The 26,908-nt window shown below is 42.9% G+C and overlaps 1 protein-coding gene across 6 annotated transcripts; it reads left to right on the forward strand.

The window, feature by feature from the left end:
- The first annotated feature begins 1,928 nt into the window (after positions 1–1,928).
- SCOC (short coiled-coil protein) lies at positions 1,929–26,381 on the forward strand. 6 transcript variants are annotated; one of them, XM_078852484.1, is made up of 6 exons: positions 1,938–2,200; positions 10,235–10,402; positions 22,256–22,312; positions 22,784–22,855; positions 22,947–23,030; positions 23,957–26,381. In XM_078852484.1, exons 1-6 carry the CDS (start codon positions 2,137–2,139, stop codon positions 24,097–24,099), a joined length of 588 nt encoding a protein of 195 aa, XP_078708610.1. In that variant the 5' UTR covers positions 1,938–2,136; the 3' UTR covers positions 24,100–26,381. The 6 variants fall into 6 exon arrangements, with proteins under 6 accessions (XP_073197285.1, XP_078708610.1, XP_073197286.1 ...); XM_073341184.2 differs by lacking the exon at positions 22,256–22,312 and having other exon boundaries at positions 1,929–2,200; XM_073341188.2 differs by lacking the exons at positions 1,938–2,200; positions 10,235–10,402 and adding an exon at positions 21,268–21,421.
- Positions 26,382–26,908: the final 527 nt, after the last annotated feature.

Genomic DNA, 26,908 nt, shown 5'->3' on the forward strand with positions numbered 1-26,908 from the left:
GGCCCCTGCCCCCTATCTGACCCATCCACCCCCTCTGCTCCCTGTCCCCTGACCACCCCCTCCCAGGACCCCGCATCCCTAACCGCCCCCCCAGGACATCACCCCCTATCCAACCCCCCCTGCTCCTTGTCCCCTGACCACTCCCTCCCAGGACTTCCCGCCCCTAATGCCCCCCGGGGATCCTACCTCCTATCCAACCACCCCTTCTCCCTGACCACCCCATTCCCCGAACCTCTGCCCCATCCAACTGCCCCCTGCTCCCTGTCCCCTGACTGCCCCCCCAGGATCCCCTGCCCCTTATCCACCCCCCCCCCCACTCCACACCCCCTACCATGCCACTCAAAGCAGCAGGACTGTAAGCCCCGCTGCCCGGCCAGAGCCAGCCACATTGCCCACGCAGCGTCATAACTACAGGAGAGGGGGGACAGCAGGGTAGGGTCCGGGGGCTAGCCTCCCCGGCTGGGAGCTCAAGGGCCAGGTAGGACGGTCCTGCGGGCCGGATGTGGCCCACAGGGCATAGTTTGCACACCTCTGTTCTAAAAGATACGCTCTAAGAATAATTTTGGGGAAGTTCTGTGGCCTGTGTTATACAGGAGGTCAGACTACATGATCACTATGATCCCTTCTGGCCTTGGAATTTACCAACTACTATACGCAGAGCACTGAAAAGCAATCAGATAATCATTTTTAGTCATTATTGATTTGAACCAAATTCAAATGAATGACTTATTCCCCAATCCTGAGAACTATGTGCTTAACTTAAACGAACTGCTCCATTCACATCAGTGGTACCATGCATGTAAGTAAAATTAAGCACATGCATAAGTATTTGCAGATAAAGTTGAAAATCTCCATATTAACTGGCATGTTTGCCATCTATCACTCTGTAAATTGCATCCTTCCCCACCCTTTGTGTCTCGTCTCTTTAGGCCCTGCTCCTGAAAACACTTACGTACATGCTCAATTTTATGAATAAGAACAGTCCCAGGTATGTAAATCTAAATACTGGCGTAAAACCACTCACAAAAGTGAACTCACAACACGCTAAACATGAAGTAGACACAATCCAGTATACTATCTTTGACCAGAGCTATGGACTTAATAAAAACCTTTCAAGGACTTGTCTAGATGGCATGGAAATGTGTGCTTCAGAGGTGTGATTTCTAAAGCACACTAATATATTTGCATTCATTGGTTCACGTAGATCCTGCTGGTCTTTTAGGAACCTTTACGGTACACCAGCCGGGTCATCAGAGACCAACTGATGCACAACATGTTATTGTGCTTTAGAAATCATACCACTATAGTATCCATTACCCCACTATGTAGGCAAGCCCTAAAACAGATGCTAGAAAGCAGCCACTTAGTTCCATGAATGCAACAAAAGTATGTTTCTGAGGGGTACACAGTTCAAGGTGCATTTCCTAGTTTGTCATATCAAATTTGACACATATACAGAATTTCATAAAAAACAGACAATTTAAAAATGCAACCTAAAAGAATAAAGAAGGATTTGTCTATATTGTGACAACTTCTCCATTTTCCTCCTATCTACAGCACAGAACATAAGGTCCTATCCTTAGACTTGCAAGTAACTTTGCTCATGCAACTAGTCTTATTAGCTTTGATGGGACTGCTCATGTAAGTAAAATCACTCCTGTGTCTAAATATTTGAAGGACTAGGCTTTTAATCTGCAGCTCCCAAACCTGATCATTGCATTTACTTGAGCTACAGGTAAAATTATCTGTTTGAGCTCTTAAAGTTGGGTTTTCTCCCCTACCTCTTCCTGTCTTGAAAAGAAAAGATAAAAGAAAAGAGACCTCATTATGCAGAAAGTACAGTACTTGTCACACAGCCAGTCTGAAACAATAGTGTTTGCTCTGCATGTATCTGATCAAGCTGTTATAACTCTTTAACTTTGTAGTTTAACAATTTCCGGGAAGGAGCTCAGGGTTCAGTCAAGAGATCACACTGAAAGAAAGACGTGTATAGTTACTGGAAGGATCAGGTAGCACCAATTTGGTGGATGGAATCATTAAAGATTTAACAAGAGATGTCATATGCAAGCTGAAATATGGGTGACAAATGCCACTGATGCATTTGTGAAACAAATTTGTTTGAAAAGCTGAAACAAAATGGAGGAGCCTCTAGAAGAGGAAGACAGCACTTTCACCAACATTTCCTTGGCAGATGATTCAGGTAAGAAGCCAGTCATTTTATTATAGTACACAACAAATTTTAAGGCTAAACAATAATATTAGGTAATACAAGTAGTCTGTGTGTGCGCATGCAGATCTCTCATTATTCATTATCTGCTAGAATGTTATTTTTAGAAAATGCCCTTGAGTAAACTTTTCTAGTTGTTTAGTTGAATAAGCCTTGTGATTTTAATAAAAATTGAGATTTTTCTGGGGAGTTGTGGAAGAAGTCTAAATAGTGTACGGTGACACATATTTCCAGCTGGAAATTGTGTAGCCTTCCACTATCTTAGTAGGAAAAAACAGTATGTTTGTTAGCTCAGTAGCTGTTACTGTTAAAAAAAAAAAAAAGAAATACCCATTGAATACAGATTAGCACCATAATCAATATACAGCAGATAAAGGTCACAAGAAGTGTCACAAATTAATTAGTGACTGGAATGACATAATCTATTCAAATCCCAACGGTTATGCATTTAATTGTTTTTAAAGAAACTGTAAGGGCACCTGCTTGTGGACCAAAAAATTATTTGGAAGGAGGAATAGGATATTTCTATTTATGGGAAAAATTGAATGTGTTATACCATGCATATGTAATAAAATTATTAAAGAGGACAAGCCAGATTCTCAGATGGCATAAATCAGCATGACCTCAGTGGAACAATGCTGATTTACATAGGCCAGAAATGTGGCTCATTGATTACTATGTAGCATGGCCCATTTCTCCCCATTCTATCATATGACTCTTTACTATAACATTTTATTTTGTGTAGTGTCTTTTGTTCATACTGTCTCCCATAATTCAGACTTTTAAAATCTGATTCTCTACCAGCATCATATAAGTGTGATGGAGCAGAGAATCAGACCCTTAAGTATCATTTTATTGCTTTAGAAAGCATGTATCACTATATAGCTAGGAGTTTATATACAAAATTAAAACTATAATTTACATAAACTCATGGGTGGCGTGTATCAGAGGCTTGGGGAGGCTAAGTCTCCCCAAAATAAAACAGGCTGGCCTTGTAGGGGACAAATGCCGTACACGACACAGATCACCTCCCTTTAGAAGCGTGCCAGTCTGCTGCCTTTGTGCCCTGTGCAGTAGCACCAGAACCTCCCTAGAAGTGTGGGGGGGGGGGCACTGGTGCCCAGGCTGTGGCCCCACACGTACTCCGCCCTGTCCCGCCTTTTCCTCCCAAGGCCCACGCTTACTCTGCTTCTTCCCACCCCTGCTCCACTTCTTCCCAAGGTCCGTGTTTGGGTGGGTTACACAGAACGGAGGGGTTGGGGTGTGTGTTTGGGATTCATTGGCCACGATCCCCATGCAGTGCAAGCCCAACAAGCCAGTGGATTGTTTCCCCTGCCACAGCACTCGGGGGTGCTGGTGGGGGGAGGCAGGTTGCCCAGGAAAGGGGCAGGAAGAATGGCAGCCTTTGTTCTGTGCCCCAGGGCAGCACCCATTCAGCCCAGCACAGCTCTTAGATGGCTGGGATGGAGAGGCTGAATTCCTGGTCAGCCGGGGACCAGGTTGCTCTTCCCCAGGCCAGACTCTGCAGGGAAGTAAAGAGGGGTGGGCAGAAGGGGGATTCACAGAGTATCGGTTAAGTGGTTGTCTAGCACTCCCCAACTGCCCTACCCTTCCCCCCACACTATACCCTCTGCACAACCCACCTACACAATACCTGCCTACACAACCCACCTACATACACTATACCCTCCCACCTTTTTCCTGCCTTAAGGACAAACGACTGTGGGGGGAAGGAGCAGGCAGAGAGGAGTGAGCTGTGAGCTACAACTGCACACTAAGCCCTAATTTGTGGGACCCAGGCTTTGGATTCAGTGTATCCAAGCCCATGCTTGAGCATCCACACTGCACTATAAATCCAGGTTTACAACTGCTGGACCCAGGTCTCATCGCTGTGCTAATGTGTCCATACTGCACTACATAGACCTTTTGACTCGGCTCTGTGGCTTGAGCTGTATCCATACTGCAAAATGACAGGGCTTAGACTTGAGTTATAGTGGGACTTGGGCTCTGACTCACCCCCCTAACAGGGGTCTGGGACCCAGGTCCTGACTGCCTGCTGACCCTAGTCAGACTGATTTGTGTGGGGGGCAGAAGAGGGGCTCTGACTCAGAGCCCCGGCTTAGTGTGCAGTGCAGGCATACCCACAGTGGGTCCATGATTTAGGGTAATCTGCATCTGCCCAACACCCACCTTCTCAGACTGGACTAGCATGTGGATTCTGACCTTCCAAAGGAGGATCTCAAAATGCTTTAGAAATATTAATGAATTAAGCCTCACAACACATTTGTCAGCAAGGGAAATATTATCCCCACTTTACAGATGAGGAAAGGGAGTTCAGGCCTACTTTTTTTAAAGTGTCCACTGACATTGGGTGTCTGTGTCATTTTTCAGGTGCCCAACTTAAGACCCTCTTGGCCTCATTTTCAGAGAGGCAAAGCACATACATTTAGTTGAAGTCCATTGGTGCTACAGCACCCGGGATCTGATTTTCAGAGGTGCTGAGCTCTGACAGCTCATTAATTTGAACTAGATGTAGTTGCTCAGTACCTCTTCAAATCACATCCTAAGCATCTCAAAAGTTATGCACTAGATACTTGACCTATGTGACTTGTCCAAAATCACACAGGAAGTCTGTGGTCACATCAAGAACAGAGGCCAGTCCTGTTCTTCAATACCAAGACCACCAAGTCCCCTGAGTGGGTAACACAAACAAAGCTGCTGCCACCATCTATAATATTGATAACTAACATGTCATTTGTCAGTAATTAAAAAACCGTCAAATATAAACACCCAAACCTGGAATTAAACATGCTAAACTAAATAAATATGCTTTGCCTTGAAAGCTGAAGTGCGCTACATTGGGGCTCTGGTGGCCCATGGAGAGGTGTGAATTCCAGAGTTGGGGTCCCTTAATGTGATAGGTCTGCCACTGATCCCAGAAATTTTTGTTCCAGCAGGAGTCAACAGCAAGAGCAATAATTAATAATATCACAGGAGAGAGAAATTAAGAGGTACTGAATAGGCAAGACAGAAAAGTGATGTTTTCAGATAAGATTTGAAATCACAGGGAAACAGGGACACAGGCATGCTGTTCTAGGAACAGTCATATGATTCAGACCAGTGATCCATCTAGTCCAGTGTTCTGTCTCCGCCAGTGGCCAGAACCAAATGCTTCAGAACAAGATGCAAGACACCACCTAACCCCTAGGAGTTAGATACTGGTTTAAACCCTGAAGCATAAAGTTTAATATCACTTCCAAAATGTATGTTAGCATTAACTATTATAACTCTGGATGGCAGGAACTGAGGAAGAGAAGGCTTTTGTGGCTATAGTGGTAAGACTGGTGAGAAACAGAGATGAGGCCAATTACAGATGAATGGGGAAAGAAGGAAGGGAATAAGAGTCAGACAGGAAAAGTTCCAAGAAATGAATTACAGCCAGTGCAAGGAGGGAGCAAAACCAAAGTGCAATTTGAAACCGGACCCTGAAATGAATGATAAGCAAGTGGACATTGCTTTCAGAATGAGCTGATGTGATTGCAGAAGTAAACGCTCCAGTTATTAAGTTTAAAGTCTGATCACTCATCTTAATGAACTGTAGCAAATATTTTTGCACCAATCCTATCAGAAATAGACAAAAATAAAGAACTTTAATACTGAAGAAGACAAATATAGCCTACAAGAAAAATATTGTGCTAAATGTGCGTGCTACCTCATAACATATCAGACCAATAAACATATAAACTGCAAAAACGAGCAGTCCGTGGGTTTTTTACCCACGAAAGCTTATGACCAAATAAATCCATTAGTCTTTAAGGTGCCACCGGACTCCTTGTTGTTTTTGTGGATGCAGACTAACACGGCTACAAAAACTGCAAGTTTACATGTCAAAGTTTCTTTAGTATAAACATAGCAAAAAGTCAGGGAAAATTGTGGCTAAGCAACAGGGTTACTGATTCTGATTGACTGAAAGCCATGAATATTTAATATCTATTGCTATTTCATAACAGCAGCATTTCTCCATTTTGGTGTTAAAACCCAGATTTTTTTAATCTCATTTTTAATTTGAATCAGACAACCAATACAAAATGGTAGCAAAAAGATAAGCTTCAGGGGCAGTACAGTAGCAGCACAGACATCTAGGTGTGTCCAGAAACAATAATTAATATTTGTGAAGCAGTAAAAGTACTTCCACCTTTGGGTAAAGAAGTAAAGGTATACCTTTTCTTTTACATACTAACAACACTTTACAAATTTCTCAAAGATGTTTACAGACCCAACTGATTGTATAAAGTAAATAAAGACAAAATTTCAACTAAATGGTGAGACCAGCACTTATTGTTAATTGTAGAAGCTAGCATACTGCCATTCTGTACACTGTGTTAAAGGCAACATAAGCTGGAACAAACATTGGATTTGTGCTTGTTTACTTCTTTACAATGTATAAAGAAGGCCCGAAGTTTTTTCTGCTTTGTGGGTTGGTGTTTTATATATACATGTACATACAAGAAAAACAGGGTAAACAAGAGCTGAATTTCTAATGGAAAGAGAATTGGACATGAAAAGCAAAACTCTTCTCCATAGACCTTTCAGGCCTTCGTTATGCTGTACTTCACAAAGAAGCAAAAAGCATAAACCTACTTCCCCCTTACTGTAAGGTCACCATTAAAGCTTTGGTGAGCTATGACTCATTGAAAGGTGTTCTCACAAAACATAGCAGCACAAGGGCTACATTAGCAAAATGCCAAGACCATGCCATGTACTTTATGTTTGTCATCCATAGCCTGAAGCTTGGGGGAGAATCAGTAAGACAAAATTTTTAAAAACTGGATGTCAATTTGTGCATTGGGAAAAATGCACATGCAACTCTTCTGGGTGAACAAAATGGATTATTCTGTATACAAATAGGTTCTTGGCAAACAGTTTGAACATGCAATTGCCATATCGGTGTGTACAAATGAGGGTGCATGCATGCACACATTTTCTCACATGCAGGTGGAACTCCCATTTTTTGAAAAAAATCTTATTTAAATGGTTTCTTCATCATCGTCATCATGTTCCTATTACACCTCCGGCGCTTAGTGACAAAGCTCCTCTACTCCTGTCTGTTTCTGGCAAGTCTTCCAATGGTTCCGCAGCTGTGCCCCAGGTTTTTCAGCTCGGCTTCCACAGCTCTTCGCTCTTTTAGTTGGCCTCATTTTCGCTTGCCTTCAGGTGTCCATCTTATTGCTACTCTGGTGATGGAATCAGTTTCCATCCAAAGCACATGACTGATCCATCTCTAACACCTCCTAGATTGCAATGATGGTGCTCAGATCCTCTTGGCTGCACTGTGCCAATAGATCTTGGTTTGAGATTGTTCTGGGCCAAAAGATACGGAGGATTTTTCTGAGGCCGGTTGTATGGAATGAAGACAGTTTGGACATGTCATACTTTCTCATTCCCCAGCATTCTGCACTATAAAGTAGTGTTGAAAGTACGCAGCTCTGCTGAATCTTGAGTTTGGTTTTGGTGTTGTATTTTGTGGATTTCCAGACTGTATTTAGGCTGCTGAAGGTGTTCCTGGCTTTACTGATTTTGTTCTGGCTGCCCTGGCTTGTTCCTCCATCCTGGCTGATGGTGCTGCCCAAGTATGTGAAGGTTTCTACATTGGTGAGAACATAATTCTCTATCCGTACTGGCGATGGTGAGGCAATATTAAAGGTCATGATATCTGTCTTATTGCGGTTGATTTTCAGTCCAATTTGCTGGCTAAATACGTTGAGTCGAGTAGTTTTTTCTTGTATATGGTGTTGGGTATGTGATAGAAGAGCAACATCATCTGTGAAGTCCAGGTCTTCAGGGGATGAGAAGAATGTCCATTTAATGCTTAAATTAAATGGTTTACTTAGTGTTAAAGAGAGGAAACATAAGCAGACTATAAGCTCATTGGGTCAGGAACTATTTCCTATTCTGTGTTTCTACCATGCCGCCCACAATGGGGCCCTGATTTCAATTTGGGCCTATAGGTGCTACTGGCATACAAAGAATATACAATAATATGAGACAGTTCATTACAATAACCTGAGACACAGAACTCATTCATTCAAACAATAGCTTGATTTTGTTTGGCAAATAAAACTGCCATTATGAAACTATTATGGATAATATTAATCAACACTCTTTCTGTTTTTGGTATAGGTCTATTTTCTTTAGCTGAGACTGTCAAGTTGTATGAAGGTGCCATGTGTTACTTACAGCATTCCTTACAGCTAGTGGCAAAATGAAATAATAATTGTATCGCATTCTGGCAAAAGCAGCATTACTTGAAAATCTTCTCAAAGGCCATCTGTCATCTCTGCAGATAAAGAAAAGACTTGACATTATAGACCTGTAGTACTTAGCACTGCTAGTAAAAAGTATCAAGCAGTTTGTATTCCTTTTCATTTCCCCACCCGTAACAATATTGGTTAAACAAGGAAAAACTGAAGTCTAAAAAGTGATGTGCCATACTCATTTTAGAAAATGTACAACAGATCCTATTGTTGATGAAAAGGGAGCATACATTCCTGTTCTAATGGGGAACAGTGAAGCCTCTGTTGTCAGTCAGTGGAAGCAGATTCCTCCTGTACCTGTAACATTGTCAAGAGAAGTGAATGGTTTATTGGTGTATCCTATGCATCACAGAAAAAACCATGATGCAGACACAAGTTTTAGAAATAAAACACCCGAAAGTGTTCACCACCAGTAGGAAGTGACAAGCTATATTACTGTTTGTCTGTTGTGTCAGGAGTCAAAACATGCTGAGATTCTGTCTCTCTTTCTAGTCATAATGTAATTGTACATATTTATGCACTCAAATAATCTTGACTATTAATGATACCTTATATGCTGAAAGATCATTGCTATTATATGGAAAATACTCTTTTCAGTGAAGCTGAATAAATTAATTCCTTTTGCAAGCAATGTCAGCTAGTTTTAGGAAATCTTAATTGGAACTTGGGATACATGTAAGTATAGATAATTACTTTTGTACAGTGAAACTTGCTGTTCCTGTAGTTGAAGATAATATGGGCTACAGTACCATGAATACCTCTCCTGGCCTGGCAAAATGCCTTAGATAATATTATAAAGAAAATTAATAAGAAATGGATTAGTGCTGGTTCTTAGTTACATGTAAATCAGTTGTGACTTCAGGGTCACTGATGTCTTGCTAAAAATTATACGGTCTCTCTCTCACTCTCTGTGTAAATCTTCAGTCAGAAAATACAGTTAGCTGAAGTAAATGATCTAGTGTGCAATGTAAAAACAGCTTTAATAAACAAAGACGCTGAATAGTGGAACATTACTTAGGGCAGTGTTTAAGTATTTCCAGTAATAAAAAGAATCCTCTTATTTCTTCTTTAAACAGCGCTGAATAGATATTAATATCTTGGTGTGCTGCTTTACAAGACAGAACAATCAATTTTTAGCATATGTGATTAGTAATAAAATATTTTCTTCAAGATAAAGGGCACTGAATTTCAGAAACAAAAATAAACTAGCAAAATTCTATGAACATAGTTTATGCCTAATCTCTCAACCTTCTAGTGAATGTTTCAGACAGTCTCTACTACTCAAAAACAAATAACCAAAATCAAGGATGACTAATTTGCACTTACTCATATGCAAATAAATATCTGCCCTTTTGATTTTGTTCTTCTCAGTGAGAGAGGAGCCAGGTGGCAGCTAGGGTGACCAGATGTCCCTATTTTATAGGGAAAATCCCGATATTTGGGGCTTTGTCTTATATAGGTGCTTATTACCCCACACCCCCGTCCCAATTTTTCACCCTTGCTATCTGGTCACCCTAGTGGCAGCAGATCTGCTTCTAGGTTCTCACCAAAGTGTAGTTAATCTTCAGAAAGGCAAATCTGATTGGATGTAGAGATGGGTATTTGACATCATACATGTTACTCCTGGGGGAATTCTGCACCACTACATACAGGCAAAATTCATGTCCCTCACAGAATATTTTTTTCTCCGCAGAAAATACATTCTGCTGGAGAGGCACTGCAGTTACACCTTTTATCCACGAGGGGCTGCAGTGGTGCCAGAACAGAAGCAGCTGCTTCCGCTCAGGAGCAGCCAGCCGCAGAGAGGGGAGGAGGAGGAGAAGAAGCTGTGTTACTCACAGTGCCCTGCCTGTGGGGCCAGGTGAGGAGGCATGGGATATAGGGGGATGGACAGCATGGGACACATGGGGCTTCTGAGGGTGTGTGTCACAGACTGGGGTTCAGAAAGGCTAGCAGGGAACAGACTGGGATGGGGGCTGAATGAAAGTGGGGGTGCAGGGACACATGGGAACAGGGGGTGGATGAGTGAGGGTGCAAGGACACATGGGGATGGAGGACTGGGTCGGTGAGTGGGGGTGAAGGGACACATGCGGATTGGAGGGGTGCAGGGACATATGGGGACAGGCGCAGATGTTCCTGATGGAATGAGAGAGGCTAGGGGTCAGCCAGAGTCTGCATGGGGGAGGCTCACCAACTCCCTAACAATCCCCCACCCCCCCAAAAAAACTGTTCCATACTTCTCTCACCCACACCCGACAACCCTCCAGGTTCACTCCCAGGCTTCTTCCAGCAATCACTTCCCTCTCCCTCAGCTCATCTGCTACCCCTAACTCCCCCAAGCCTTTGCACTGTGTCTGAGGGGTGTGGGAAATAAGTTTCTGTGTTGTAGTTTAAATGAATTATTACTCAAAGTTCTGTATGAATATGCCTCGTAAGGAATCTATTTGTCAAAAAACATTTCTTGAATCTTTTTTGTTGTCTGTATTGTTACAGACATACTTGCTGACAGGTATTTTAAAATAAATTACCTAAATAATTGAAACTGGCATGATTATATTGTGTTATTTTGACAATTAAAATATGCAGAATGCAGAATTTTGGAAAATGTTAAAATATTGTGCATAGAATTTTTAATTTTTGGCACAGAATTCCCGCAGGAGTAACATGCATGTGATATCAGACTCCCTTTACCCATCAGAATCAGTGCAACTAATCATGAGAAAAAATAACAACCAGACTATTTTGTCTGATATCCTCCAAAGGGAACACTTATGTACTGATTATGACAGTATTTCTTTTATAAAGGGATCAGCACTGTTGCTTTTTCTGGCAAATTTATCAATGTAGGTGATCACTATCACCTTCAGTGTACTCCTAGAAAGTATCCAGACAAGATCTTTGTGCTAACACTTTTGAAAAGTAAGAAGTGACAAATTTTATGTAAAGAGGTCAGCAAAACACTGTGAAGTCAGGAGAGTTACACAACGGATATATTTGGTCTACTTCACTCAAAAGGGACACGGTCAGTTAAGATTCCAAAATGTACCTTCCCTAAAAAGGAGGGTAAGTTCCATGTAGTGTCTAATGCCAAGGATCTCTGTATGCAGGGCATTACTTGGAATTTATTTTGCATTAAGCAAGGTAAATGATTGTTATTTAGTAAAATATAGCACCATATGCATGCTAGGTACTCTACAGACAAAGTCCCTGCCCCAGAGAGCTTCCAACCCAAGGAGCCCCACTGACTTCACTTTGATTCTGCCTGCACAGTTCGCAGTGCATTACTGGGGTCTAAGTGGACACAACCTATAAATGAGATCTGGGGGAAGGATGTAAAGAAAAAAAAAAACAAACAAGTGACAGAGCAGCTGTGCCTAGCAGATATGTTGGTTTCACTTTTTAAAAAAATGTACTTTTTCAATTTATCATCTATTTATGTAACACTTTGCTGAGGAGTAGGATTTGCAGGCACCAAACAAACTGTATCCCTTTAAAATCCTCAAGATTTTTTTTTATTCTGAACTTGTCATAGACTATGAAAATTTAAAAAGCAAACAAACTTACCTCAGTCTTTGTTCTGCTGAAAGTGTTGAAAACATAGTCCATCTTCCAGTTCAGCTTCCTCCAACATAGCTAGCTCACTGCCATTTCACTTTCTTGAAAATATCTTTCACAGTGTTGCTACAGCTGTCTTGGTCCCAGGATACGAGAGACACAATTTGGGTGGGGTAATATCTTTTACTTGACCAAATACTGTTGGTGGAAAGGACAAGCTTGCATGCGGTACAGAGCTCTTCCTCAAGTCATTCCCTTGTCAGCCTTTGGGGGACCATCAGTATTCAGGATGGCAGGCAGACACAGATGATCCCCCAAGGTCTCAGAAGGCAAGGACTGTGCCACTTACACGCTTGTCCTTTCCACCAATAGCAGTTAGTGCAATAAAATATTACCTCACCCCCCTGGTCTCTCTAATACCTTTTACCCTTCACTTTCCAGATCTTCACTCTGATGCATACAGTTGGTATTTGTTTAACAGCTTGCCCCTTATTGGTTACATAGTTACACATGTTCTTGGTTCAGGTCCCAAGCTCCTCCACTCTACCCTGCTGTCTTAAAACAAAAAAACTTCAAATCCAGACTCCAGCGAGAAACTGCTGAATTGGAATTCATTTGCAAATTGGATACTATTAATTTAGGTTTAAATAGAGACTGGGAGTGGCTAAGTCATTATGCAAGGTAGCCTGTTTCCTCTTGTTTTTTCCTACCCCCCCCCCCCAGATGTTCTGGTTTAACTTGGATTTAAACTTGAAGAGTGGTCAGTTTGGATGAGCTATTACCAGCAGGAGAGGGAGTTTGTGTGTGTATGGGGGTGGGGGGGATGTGAGAAAACCTGGATTTGTGCAGGAAATAGCCCAACTTGATTGTCATGCACATTGTGTAAAGAGTTGTCACTTTGGATGGGCTATCACCAGCAGGAGAGTGAATTTGTGTGGGGGGGTGGAGGGTGAGAAAACCTGGATTTGTGCTGGAAATGGCCCACCTGATGATCACTTTAGATAAGCTATTACCAGCAGGACAGTGGGGTGGGAGGAGGTATTGTTTCATATTCTCTGTGTATATATAAAGTCTGCTGCAGTTTCCACGATATGCATCTGATGAAGTGAGCTGTAGCTCACGAAAGCTTATGCTCTAATAAATTGGTTAGTCTCTAAGGTGCCACAAGTACTCCTTTTCTTTTATCATCATAACTATTCTCTCTATGTATTCACCAAGGAAATATTTCTCTCCTCCATCCCACACAGATTACTTAAGTACAGAAGAGTCAACCGTCCACTCTCTACTCTCTTGTCCTGCTAACTTTGAAAACATTGAACAGAAGCAAGAGGCTTTTGATGGGAAAAGTTGCCGAGTACTTAAGGGACTAGTCTAGGACTTCCCTGCTCTATTACAAACTTTCTATGTGATCCTGGGCAAGTCACTTAGTTTCTCTGTGCCTCAGTCCCCCATCTGTAAAAATGGGATTGTAGAGGTGTTGTGAAGACAAATACACTAAAGATAGTGATGCACTCAGATACTATAGTCATAGGGACCATATAAGTACCTACAAAACAAATGTGGCAGTATATGATTCAGACTACCAAGAGCTAATCTAGCTAATAGTGCTACAGTAACACATGCAAGGAAACATTTGCCCAGTTCCCTGTGCATCTTTAAATAACTTAATAACCTAATACTGAATTCTCCATCATCTCATTTTCTGCATCAGTTGAGACCTAAAACTATACGATTTTATAAACAGAGAAACGTAAACCTCAGATAAGATAAAACAACACAAAGCACATTTGCTCTCCCAAATGATCAGAGTTATGTATCAAAAACAGACATTATGATAGGATCCTACCCCAAACTGAGCAAAGTAAAACAACCCCTGACAGCACCCCATACGACAAAATGGAAAATAAACGCAAGGCAGAATTTCCAATGTTTTATCCAACATGATTTTATAATTCAGACAACTGGCTGGTCCACAAAAGAACAAGCTAGAATAATGGTCTGAGGACATCTCTTATTACAAGCAGTTACACTCAGTCATAGAAAGAGTCATAAACTAAGCAAGGACTCCATTGCAAGCCCACTCCATCTTAAAAAAACAAAAAAAAAAACAAAAATCTCTAGGATTAATTTATGAACATTTTTACAAAATAATAACAGCATCTACATAGGCATTTTGGAGTCTTCCCCATTGTTCTCCTTGCATTTTTATAAACGTTATTAATGCTTATTAAACCACTAATTTACTTGGAATTTACTTGAGACTAGTTTGGAAACCTAGCAATTATACCACACCAGTGAACACTGTAATTTGTGCAAGAACCAGGTCTTTTGCACTTTAGAGGCCTGTGAAGTGCTGAATACCTTACCTTATACCTTCAGCTCCCATTCATTTAAGTAGGAACTGAGGGTGTTCAGCATGTTGCCCTGCTGAAATAGCATAGTCAGGCCAAGGAGCAGAAGGGGGCAGTGTTTTAGTTAAATGAAACCCCATGACTGATAAAAGGAGTGGCACTGCTAGGATCCAAAGCTCCCTGTCTTAAAACAGGGAATAATGGAAGGGAGAAACTACTACAGATTTGAAGAGAAGTCTCCTCAGGTAAAAAACACCTGTAACAATTTTTTTGTTTGTGGACAAAAGGGAGTGGTTTTTGCCTGGCAAACAAACTCCACATATGCACACATACATATGCAAAAGCCATCCATGCTCTTGAGTTTAGAAGGAATTTAATTAAAAACAGGAGAAATGGATTGTGCTGGTAGTTTTGTTGTAGCAGTACTACACTCGGTCTATGCCAGAGATCTAAGATGACTCTTGGTTGCCAGGCTGGCAGCATAACAAGGGCAGCATGCAAGATCATAGGAAGAGAGCTAGCTTCTGTCATTCTACTAGTAGCACTCGCTGGCCAATCAAGGGGTGCCACTGACAAGCTCCGAAGTCATAGCTACAGTACTGGGGGCTTGTTTGCAGGGATTAGAGAGGATTAGAGAGGTTTAAAAAAACCGAAAACCTTTTCTAAAAGCAAACAGCTTGCAGCAGCTCTAATTACAAAGGCATGACAGAGAGGGTGAGGATCAGCCATAAATCCTTTCATATCCTGAGAAACGTGTTCATTTTTATATAAACTGTTGCTTGATAGGTAAAAAGAAGAGTGGTTTTTGTTTGTTTTTAAAATTAGCACAGCATTTAGGAGGCATCCATCAACATGGTACAGTACCATGGAATACTTTCCAAGGTGTAAATACAGCAGAAAACACACTTCCCCTGAAAGGGAGTGTATAGTCCAAGACACTCACCTACATACCCATGTGGCACAAGTTATCTATCTATAACCAGGTACTTATGTGCTGTCCCATCCCCCTTGAAAAAAACATTCTGGTATATGAGATGGCTAAACTTGAGGTGTCAACAGATTATAAAACAGGAGAGTTCACTTAGTTGTATCCGACATCTGATTTTCTACATTGCATTTTCAGGATGAGACTTGAAAGTAGAAGCAAAATCAAACCAAACCAAAAACCTTACAAAACACGCCAGTGGCTTCTTTAGGTCCAAAATGATCTTAGTGGGAGCCGTGTATGTGCATTCAAGGACAGATTTTGGCTGAAACACACTAAAAGCTATCAAAAGATTTCCAATCTAAAAATTCTAAATTGCTCAGGCACTTATACAGAATATCTTGCAGACCATACCACTGACATTAATGTCCACTCTTTGTGGCAGGGGCCATCTTTTTGTTCTGTGTTAGTACAGTGCTAGCAAAACACGGTCCTGGCCCATGATTAGGGCTCCTAGCTACGACAGTACTAAATGTAACAATAATAATATTGGAAAAGTGTTTTTACATGGAAATCTGTAAGAAGTCTAGATGACAAAAGACAATCACAAATTTGCGCCTCTGCAACATGTAGTATTTGTATTTTCCCTATTATATGGTTATGATACATTCTAGCAATATTTTATGGTCTCAGAATACTACACTATCAGGTTGTATTAATTTGAAATTATTAATAGATAGAATATTGATAATTAATGGTTACATGCATTCAGCTACACTCTATTAACCTAACTTTAATAAAATGGCATTTCGGTACCGTTAACACAACAAGTGATTGTGCAATCTACAGTCTAATCAGAAAAAAAATCTAAATGCAAATAAGAACTTTCCTGAATCTATTTAAAAGAAAAGAGATTTGTGCCTAGCCTAACTAGACACTAGAGGTCTCTCTTACGCCATCATTGGTTCTCATTTCATTGGTAGAACTGAGAGGTAAACCTGATTTTGGGTGAAGGCTCAGACTGAAACATCACAATGCAGCATCACCATGTCACCATATACAATAATTACATAGGCTTTATAGAGCACTGTATAGAGCATTGAAGCATTGTACAAACATTAACAAAAATAGTAATATCATTTGAGCTTCATAGCAATCTCCCAATCAGTGCACTCTAACAAAATGCCCTCATCTCTTACACTGTACTATAGGATCTGAGAAGGTGCACTCACCCAATTTTGGGTTGAAAGAAAAGGAGTACTTCTGGCACCTTAGAGACTAACCAATTTATTTGAGCATGAGCTTTCGTGAGCTACAGCTCACTTCATCGGATGCATACTGTGGAAACTGCAGAAGACATTATACACACAGAGACCATGAAACAATACCTCCTCCCACCCCACTCTCCTGCTGGTAATAGCTTATCTAAGGTATAAGGTAATAGCTTATCTATTACCAGCAGAAGAGTGGGGTGGGAGGAGGTATTGTTTCATGGTCTCTGTGTATATAATGTCTTCTGCAGTTTCCACAGTATGCATCCGATGAAGTGAGCTGCAGCTCACGAAAGCTCATGCTCAAATAAATTGGTTAGTCTCTAAGGTGCCACAAGTACTCCTTTTCTTTTTGCGAATACAGACTAACACGGCTGTTACTCTGAAACCTGGAATTTTGGGTTGGTCCACTAACTGAACCAGTTCCCAACATAAATTAAAGAAGCCTGATGGTTGATCTAATTTATGCTGACTACAGTTTTGAATGACTATTCTGGCAACTGGGTCATAAGAGATCCCTAACCATGCCCCCTTGCCAATCCCTGTGTGGGAAGCTGGGAGAGTTAGAATCATAGAATATCAGGGTTGGAAGGGACCCCAGAAGGTCATCTAGTCCAATCCCCTGCTCAAAGCAGGACCAATTCCCAGTTAAATCATCCCAGCCAGGGCTTTGTCAAGCCTGACCTTAAAAACCTCTAAGGAAGGAGATTCTACCACCTCCCTAGGTAACGCATTCCAGTGTTTCACCACCCTCTTAGTGAAAAAGTTTTTCCTAATATCCAATCTAAACCTCCCCCACTGCAACTTGAGACCATTACTCCTCGTTCTGTCACCTGCTACCATTGAGAACAGTCTAGAGCCATCCTCTTTGGAACCCCCTTTCAGGTAGTTGAAAGCAGCTATCAAATCCCCCCTCATTCTTCTCTTCTGCAGGCTAAACAATCCCAGCTCCCTCAGCCTCGCCTCATAACTCATGTGTTCCAGTCCCCTAATCATTTTTGTTGCCCTTCGCTGGACTCTCTCCAATTTATCCACATCCTTCTTGAAGTGTGGGGCCCAAAACTGGACACAGTACTCCAGATGAGGCCTCACCAATGTCGAATAGAGGGGAACGATCACGTCCCTCGATCTGCTCGCTATGCCCCTACTTATACATCCCAAAATGCCATTGGCCTTTTTGGCAACAAGGGCACACTGCTGACTCATATCCAGCTTCTCGTCCACTGTCACCCCTAGGTCCTTTTCTGCAGAACTGCTGCCTAGCCATTCGGTCCCTAGTCTGTAGCTGTGCATTGGGTTCTTCCGTCCTAAGTGCAGGACCCTGCACTTATCCTTATTGAACCTCATCAGATTCCTTTTGGCCCAATCTTCCAATTGGTCTAGGTCCTTCTGTATCCTATCCCTCCCCTCCAGCGTATCTGCCACTCCTCCCAGTTTAGTATCATCCGCAAATTTGCTGAGAGTGCAATCCACACCATCCTCCAGATCATTTATGAAGATATTGAATAAAACCGGCCCCAGGACCGACCCTTGGGGCACTCCACTTGATACCGGCTGCCAACTAGACATGGAGCCATTGATCACTACCCGTTGAGCCCGACAATTTAGCCAGCTTTCTACCCACCTTATAGTGCATTCATCCAGCCCATACTTCCTTAACTTGCTGACAAGAATACTATGGGAGACCGTGTCAAAAGCTTTGCTAAAGTCAAGAAACAATACATCCACTGCTTTCCCTTCATCCACAGAACCAGTAATCTCATCATAAAAGGCGATTAGATTAGTCAGGCATGACCTTCCCTTGGTGAATCCATGCTGGCTGTTCCTGATCACTTTCCTCTCATGTAAGTGCTTCAGGATTGATTCTTTGAGGACCTGCTCCATGATTTTTCCAGGGACTGAGGTGAGGCTGACTGGCCTGTAGTTCCCAGGATCTTCCTTCTTCCCTTTTTTAAAGATTGGCACTACATTAGCCTTTTTCCAGTCATCCGGGACTTCCCCGGTTCGCCACGAGTTTTCAAAGATAATGGCCAGTGGCTCTGCAATCACAGCCGCCAATTCCTTCAGCACTCTCGGGTGCAACTCGTCCGGCCCCATGGACTTGTGCACGTCCAGCTTTTCTAAATAGTCCCTAACCGCCTCTATCTCCACAGAGGGCTGGCCATCTCTTCCGCATTTTGTGATGCCCAGCGCAGCAGTCTGGGAGCTGACCTTGTTAGTGAAAACAGAGGCAAAAAAAGCATTGAGTACATTAGCTTTTTCCACATCCTCTGTCACTAGGTTGCCTCCCTCATTCAGTAAGGGGCCCACACATTCCTTGGCTTTCTTCTTGCAAGGTGATACAGTCTCTAGGTCACAGCAGTTCTCAACCAGGGGGCTGGAAATAGGATTCAGGAGGGCTGTCAAGCAGGACCAGCCTTGGACTTCCTGGGGCCCAAGGCTAAAGCTCTGGAGCCCCATGGGGGCTGACGCCCCAGAGCCCCACTGCCTGGGCTGAAGCTGAAGCTTGAGCAACTGAGCTTTGCAGGGCCCTGGACATTTGCCCTGCTTGCTACCCCATAACATTGGCCCTAGCTATTATAGGCATAAGAACAGCTGTTGTGACACAGATGGGCCATGGAGTTTTTATAGCATGTTGCGCGGGGGTGGAGGGGGCTTGGAAAGAAAAAGGTTGAGAACCCCTGTGTTCTAGGTCACCTGAGGATTCCTATCTACCTGGAGGAATCCTTCAGTATTGTCTAAGCCAGCCTTAGGACAATTTTCAGTCCAAAGGTGCCCTATCCAGATCAGAATCTGGAGCCTTGATTGGAACTCTCAGAGTAGCTGGCTTCTCATTTGCCTGATAAACACAGGTTATGAGTCTCATCTTGTAAACATTTACTCCTGGGTAGAGGACCCACTACGATGAATAGTCCCATTAAAGTAAATGAGACTACTCACAATATTAATACTATACTACTTCTGTACTTACAGAAACATAAAGATGTTAATAAAATCCAACAGATGCGCATAAAAAGCAATAGGAGAAGTTCAAATGGTTTGGGAATTAGTGACTGAGTCGAATAAGTATCCATATTTAGCCAGAGATGAAATCCCATAGATGCTGCACAAGTGTCCCTCAGTACCTGATGCAAAGGACTGTTGTACCTTGGAGATACACCTTGTGATTACTGGCACATATCAGGTTTCAGAGTAACAGCCGTGTTAGTCTGTATTCGCAAAAAGAAAAGGAGTACTTGTGGCACCTTAGAGACTAACCCATTTATTTGAGCATGAGCTTTCGCGATGAAGTGAGCTGTAGCTCACGAAAGCTCATGCTCAAATAAATGGGTTAGTCTCTAAGGTGCCACAAGTACTCCTTTTCTTTTGGCACATATCAGAAACACTTCTAGAGGGTGTAGTGTTACTTAGCCTTTATCCCCATTCAGAGCTAATTTGCATGTGCCTTTTACCAAGGCAGCCAGGGGAACATTTTGCATATGTAGTATTGCCAACCTCAAGAGATCAAAAATAATGGGTTGACCCCCACCCCAAATAATGAAATTGGCCCATAAAATCATGATTTTTAAAAAAAATTCCAAGTAATATTTTTAGCATTTTGACTTTGTAACCTCTCTATTCCTCCACCAATAAGTGTGTGTGATAATTTCAGACTGAAAAGTCAATCGTTAATGAACTAAAAAAACCACACACCTGTCCCTGCCTGCTCAGACGAAGACTCTAGTACTTACCCTCTCCTTGCCCCTAAGATAGGGGAACTACTATCCATTTCTTATTGGTCTTGACCCAGCAGCAACATTCTGGTCACAACCAATTTCCAAGAGTTGGCACCACCACCTTCCCCCTGATGCTCAGAGGGAACTCCCCTTCCCCACGCCCAGGCTGAGGGAAGCTGCCATCTGATCCCCTCCATGTCCTACCCCACTCACTATCCTCTGCACCTCCTCAGCTCCCTACTGCATCCCCCCTCAAACCACTAAATCTGCCTTCTGCTCCCCCTCCTTTCAAACTGTCCCTGCTGCTCCGCACGGTCCCTGTGTCTGTGCAGCCCCGGAATTACACTGGCAGCCGTTTTGCCTGTGGGCTGGGTTCAGCCCCTTGACACCCGTGGGCGATGATAATGACTTTAGCAAGGGCCGCTGGCTGCCCCACGCGGATGGGCCACCAGGACAGGGCAGCCCCCGTGCTGGTTCCACCCCCGGGGACAGTCACAGGAGACAAGGGGAAAATTCATGAGTTGGCGCCTTTCCGCCTATTTTCAGGAGACAGGTTAAAAAACACCCCAAGCGGGCAGCGTTGGGACACGGCTCAGGCCTGCTGTGCGGCTGCCAGGGCAACGCCACCCCCCGCGAGCACAACTACTGCAGGAACAGGCCCACCGAAGGCCGCAGCGAGTCTCTGAGCCAGGGCCCGCCTAGACCCCGCCCTCTTTCCCAAGCCTCCTTTTGGTCTCGCAGGCTCCTCCCCCGATGGGACAGCTTATCCAATCAAGCAAAGCGCCAGAGTGACGTTAGGACAGATGTTAGCTCCCTTTGCTTATTTGCTGTCCCTGTGGAACGCTCCGCCCTCCGGAGCGGTCTGATCCCTCCCGCCCCGCCTCCTCGAGGGTGTCTGTTCCGTTTGTCGGGTGAGCGAGGCGCGGTGCGTGCGTGCGTGCGCGCGCACCGGCCCTGGGCAGGACGGCTGCGCAGGCGCGCTGGGGAGAGGAGGCGGAGCGGCAGTGAGTTGGTTCTGGGCGCCGGGGACCGCAGCCTGTCGAGCAGCGGCGCGACTCCGGGGTGAGTGGGGCGGGGTCGCCCCGCTTCGGGGCTCCTAGCTGAGCGCACTGGGCCAGCGCCGCGTAAGCGAGATTCGGCTGGGCTGAGCCCGGCCGGCGGCGTTGGTCGCTGCGGCGGGGCGGGGCCGAGGCTACGGTAGGCGGCAGGCCGGGCCGGCGGAGCTGTTCCGCTTGGTGCCCGGCCGCTGCTCCGCCCGTCCCGCCGGCTGCGCTGGGGGAGGGAGCCGTTCCCGGCGCTCCGCCCTGTGCAGCGCGGGCTGTCCGCATAGCGAACCCGTCTGGAAGGGCCCGTGCCCCGGCTGAAGGCAGGACACAGCAGCCCCCAGGACAGCGTTGAGCCGGTCTGTACAGGGGAGAGGCGCCCAGTGCTTGTCCTGTGAACTGACCCAGGCCTGACTGACTGCAGCTGTAGTGCTAGTCACTTACTCCCTGTGTGCCCTGACAGACCAATTACCTGGAGTGCAGATTGGGGCAGGGCTACGCTTGCAGATGTAGAGCGCTTTGAGTTAAACCCGCCTTGGTAGAGCGCAGTAGGGAAAGCGCTGCAGTCTGTCCACACTGACAGATACAAGCACATTGGTGTGACCACCTCAGCAGCTCTTGCAACGGCCCCAGAGAGCAGTGTGTTGGGGTAGCTATCCCAGCATTCAAGTGGCTGCAGTGTGCTTTTCAAATGGGGGAAGTGGAGTGTGACAGGGAGTGTGTTGTGCGTATGTGGGGGGAGAGAGCATGTCAGCATGCTGTCTTGTAAGTTCAGACAGCAGCAGACCCTCTTCCCCCCCACCTCTCTCTTTCACACACATTCCACACTAATGGTTGCTTTGTCTCCGAGCAGATAAGCATGCCGCCTGTCAGAAATGGAGCTTTCAAAGGGCATATCCACATTCCTACAGTGAGTTCAAAACAATGACAAGAGTGGCCACTTGACTTAAGGGGATTATGGGATGTTTCCAGAGCTTGATCAGAATGCAGTAATGCAACACCTTCTTCACACTGATGCCCAGGCATTTCAGCCAAGGTGCAACAAGTGTTAATCTTCTTGCCGAGGTGGAGTACCAGGAGCGCTCTAACCATGGAGTCAGAGCACACTATGTGCCTTCCAGTGTGGACGGGTAGTGAGCTAGGGCGTCCAGGGCTGCTTTAATGTGCTCTAACTCGCAAGTGTAGCCAAGCCCTAGGACTGGGACTAGGAATCGGTTTGAAAGCCTCTCGCTGTTCTGTTTGGTCTGTGTGTGAATAGGGGCTAGGCAATACTTGACTCACCACCATAGCCCCTGTAAAATTCACCTCTAAAGATTATTACTTCTACGTTATAGCAGCGGCTGGTTCTTCTTTTGACGTTATTTTTTTTCTCTTTAAGCAGAACTCCTTCCAGAAGACCTGAATCCAGGAGTGGAAAGTTCCCCTTCCACAATGATGAATGCTGACATGGATGGTAGAAGGCCTTTATTCTTAACTAATATTCTTTAGTGTAATAGCAAATTCTGCCACAAAGACTGCACTAAAGTTTATGTGGTTTATTGCAGCTGTTGAGGCTGAAAATCAGGTGGAACTGGAAGAAAAAACACGGCTTATTAATCAAGTTTTGGAACTGCAGCACACACTCGAAGGTTAGCAGTTTTCCATCCTAGAATGTTGCAAATGTTAAGCAGCATGCACGTATTTGTAGGGAGACTGCCGGTATTCTATGTTAACGCTTAATCTACTGATCAAAAGGGCAATCTAAAGTACTGCTATCCATGGCCTTTATCCAAGGGAACGTTTACCACAAAAGGCAGAGTAAGATACATAAATGTGATGGATAGCTACTTCATTGGCACCAAACAACATATTTTTCTATGATTTAGTGTCCAGGCCCTTTGATATGCTCCCAAATCACTCAAAAGTCAAAATGGACCTGCTTCAGTAACTTTTCTTTTCGTCATAGAGTAAATATGGTTGTGGATGAGCTTATTAATGCTTGAAGTTCTGCAAATTTCTATGGCTGCTTAGTCAACAGTAGATAAGCATGTTAGCACCTGAAAAATTAGGTGAATCACACAAAATAAATCTACAATTGAAATCTTAAACAGTCCAGAAACAGAAAAGTGAAGGGTAATTAACAGAATGAGATGGTTGGGTAACAAGTTTGCCATATGATAAGACTTTTTTCTAAATGAAGCTATTTGCAACATGACAAAGAAAAGGTGTACTTGTGGCACTTTAGAGACTAACCAATTTATTTGAGCATAAGCTTTCGTGAGCTACAGCTCATTTCATTGGATGAAGTGAGCTGTAGCTCATGAAAGCTTATGCTCAAATAAATTGGTTAGTCTCTAAGGTGCCCCAAGTACTCCTTTTCTTTTTGCGAATACAGACTAACACGGCTGTTACCCTGAAACCGTTCATTTAGAAAAAGACTGTTGGATGACTCTTATGCTACTGTGGTGTTTCATACTGCATTGTCTTGCAGTTTTACCTTATGTAAAAACTTGATTTGGGTGTATCACATGGCTTAAGTGTGTTGTGTTAAAGACAATTTTTTTTTTTTAAATAGATCTGTCAGCACGAGTAGATGCTGTTAAGGAAGAAAACCTGAAACTCAAATCAGAGAATCAAGTTCTTGGACAATATATAGAAAATCTCATGTCTGCATCTAGTGTTTTTCAGACAACTGACACAAAAAGCAAACGAAAGTAAGGGGTTGATTTCCAGATTACATCATTGTATTGCTGCTGCTTTTTCTGTTTTCATTGGCATAGGCTACATGAGTTAAAATACCATAGTTTTTGGCTTCTCTGGCTATTTGAAGATTAATAAAAATTATAGATAGTTAAAAACATTATCATAAACAACTGGAGCCATGAGTTTGTGTATTGTTAGCCTTTGAGCAATGTGCAAATGTAAAGTAGAGACTTTATAACTAGACTTGCATATTTGTTTCAAAAATCAACAATGGCATGTCTTGTCAAAACTGGATTCAGTTTGTCAGGTTAAGCAAACATCGGACTGTCAACTATTTAAGATTTTAGGATAGTGTCTTGTAGCAGAATACTACGATGATGTGTAAAATGGTGTTAATCTTATTTTAAATGAACACTTAAACTTACTTTGCACCACCTTTTCTTCAGCTCAAAAAATAATTTTCGGTATCTGTCTAGAACACAGTCATTACCCCTTCAGATGAAAACAAACATTTTAAAAAATAAATATTTCAAACAGGTTAAGGATTTTCATGAACTAGCGGAGATGTGACTGTTCTCTGTAGGGTTTGAATGGCTTGCTTGTTCTTGACAAACTGAAGATTAAACCCAGTTTGTAAAAGATTTTATGGGGACTGCTGAATTACAGGGATGTTAAACTATTTACAAGGTGTATGATGTCTTTCACACTTCAAACCAGTTTCTTTTCCCTAATTGCCAGCAGTTTTTCTATTTGCTAATGTCATTCAAGGAGGTGGTGTTATGCCGTCTCAAGAACTACTCATCTTAGCATATCTGCTTCTGTAGTGGGCGCTTTGCCAGCATAGCTATATTGTTTTTTTACACCCCAATGGACATGTCTATATTGACAAATCTTTGTAGTGCAGGTGCCAGAAGCTAGCCTACTGTTTCAAATATTTGGTGCCTGACCAGTCTCCTTGTACTGATTTCTATTGCCATAGGTGGTAACTTTCAGTTCTTGCACTAATATGCTTCTGTGCTATCGGGAAGGAGCAGAAATTGGTAGTGCTGGGATGGGATATTCTGGTGACATGAGTAGTTGAAATGCTGTTTTAGCACAGATTCAAGGGAACTGATTTATGTGACCCTCAGCAACCGTTCAGTTTCCTAGTGTAGATGTGTTAAATGGTCTGCTGTTACTGGGGTTGGGCTGTAGTAAAGGTCAGTAAAGTCTTCACAAATATTTCTAGTGTACTTCAGTATTAATAGTGAAAAAGCAAAAGGTATCAGTATTGAAATTTACACATCTCTCCCAAATGTCTTTATATCAAGCTAGTTGATTGGCTGTGGTTTTATGAATGTTAGTTAAAACATCTTTTCAATAATGGAAATCACTTTTCCCATGCTAAGAGGTGAAGTAAAATGTGTTCTTGTCAAGGCTGCATTTCATCACTACTGTGATGGATTCTGTAAAATAAAAACAAACATGAAAATTATGTTTAGGTGAGTGGATGTAACTGTAAAGAGTTAAACCAATGTCAGACTGAGCTTCCTTGGCAGCTAAAAGAGCTAGAGTTCAGCAACACCAGAGTGGTGACACACAAGACCACATCCATGAAAGATTGAGACTGTTCAGGCAATGGGGCCTTAGTCCCTCCCCCAACTGTTTAAAAAAAAAATTACACTTGCATAGTTTTAGATGGCTGCAGGTGGGATGCCCCAAGTGAAGCTTCTAAGTCTGATATTGAGTCAGGGCCCTGGTTGTAACAAGGTTAAGTTTGTAGAGTGAATGGGACCTAACCTGGCTAGGGCTTTAACCCAACTGCCTGGCCAACATAGTGGCTAAGTCTTAAACCTCTGACAGTAATTTTAAACTCCCTTGGGGTTTATCTGTCCCCTTCATGCTTACTAAACACCCTGTGTGTACTCAAGTACTGGCAGCAAATAGGCAAGTGGTGTTTGGGTATAAAACTGCCCATGACACTTGTCTTTGAAAAATATATACCTTTGCTCCTTTCTCCATAACTGTCCTATGACTTAAGGGATAGCACTACACCCCCTTTACATAATAAGAAAGATCTACCATTGTCACCTGGTGCACTAGTTAGAGTTGAGCCACTTTCCTAAAATCAAGGAGTAATCTTAATCATGTTTTGTATTAATGTAAGATTGGATAGTGGTATTTTAGCCATATGTACATAGAGTAGTCATTTCAACTGTAAACATTTTGCTTCCCCCTGTTGTGGCCTTTTAACTTATGAACATTTTAAAATTGTGTTGTATTTCTGATTTTACATTTAATAAAAGCTTTTGACTTGTCTCAGTTGGTTTGTCTTAGAATGGACAGTATATAGGGTTGGAATGTTTTACAGATGTAAATGTGGGAGTTAAGGCTGTTTTTCACATTAGTTTAAAAGTTCTACATAGAAATATTACTTAAACAGTAGGCATTATTAGCATTTGCTAACCACACTGAGTATATAGTATTTTCCAGTAAGTTATCACTGTATAGGGCCCTGACACTGGTTGTCTCTGGGTACTAAAATTAAATTTATGGATAGCTATCCAGTGAAACTAGTCAGAAATAGAAAATTCATATTCACTACTTTCCCTCAACTTTGTTTCTCAAAGTAATTAACCTGAATAAGCTGCAAGTGCACCAAAAGAAATCTCTCTCCTGTAAATACTTTACATTGCTGTATGATTATGTACACAAATTATTTTGTATTCTAAACACGACATAGTGGGTACAAAAAAGGCCCAATCTATTCCATTAACTGCAGTGGGATCAGACCCAAAACATGTCAGATTGGTGTTTAACCGTAAGTTATCATGGCCCCAATGAT

The sequence above is a fragment of the Lepidochelys kempii genome, chromosome 4 (genome assembly GCF_965140285.1).
Source record: "Lepidochelys kempii isolate rLepKem1 chromosome 4, rLepKem1.hap1, whole genome shotgun sequence".
Taxonomy (NCBI): domain Eukaryota; kingdom Metazoa; phylum Chordata; order Testudines; family Cheloniidae; genus Lepidochelys; species Lepidochelys kempii.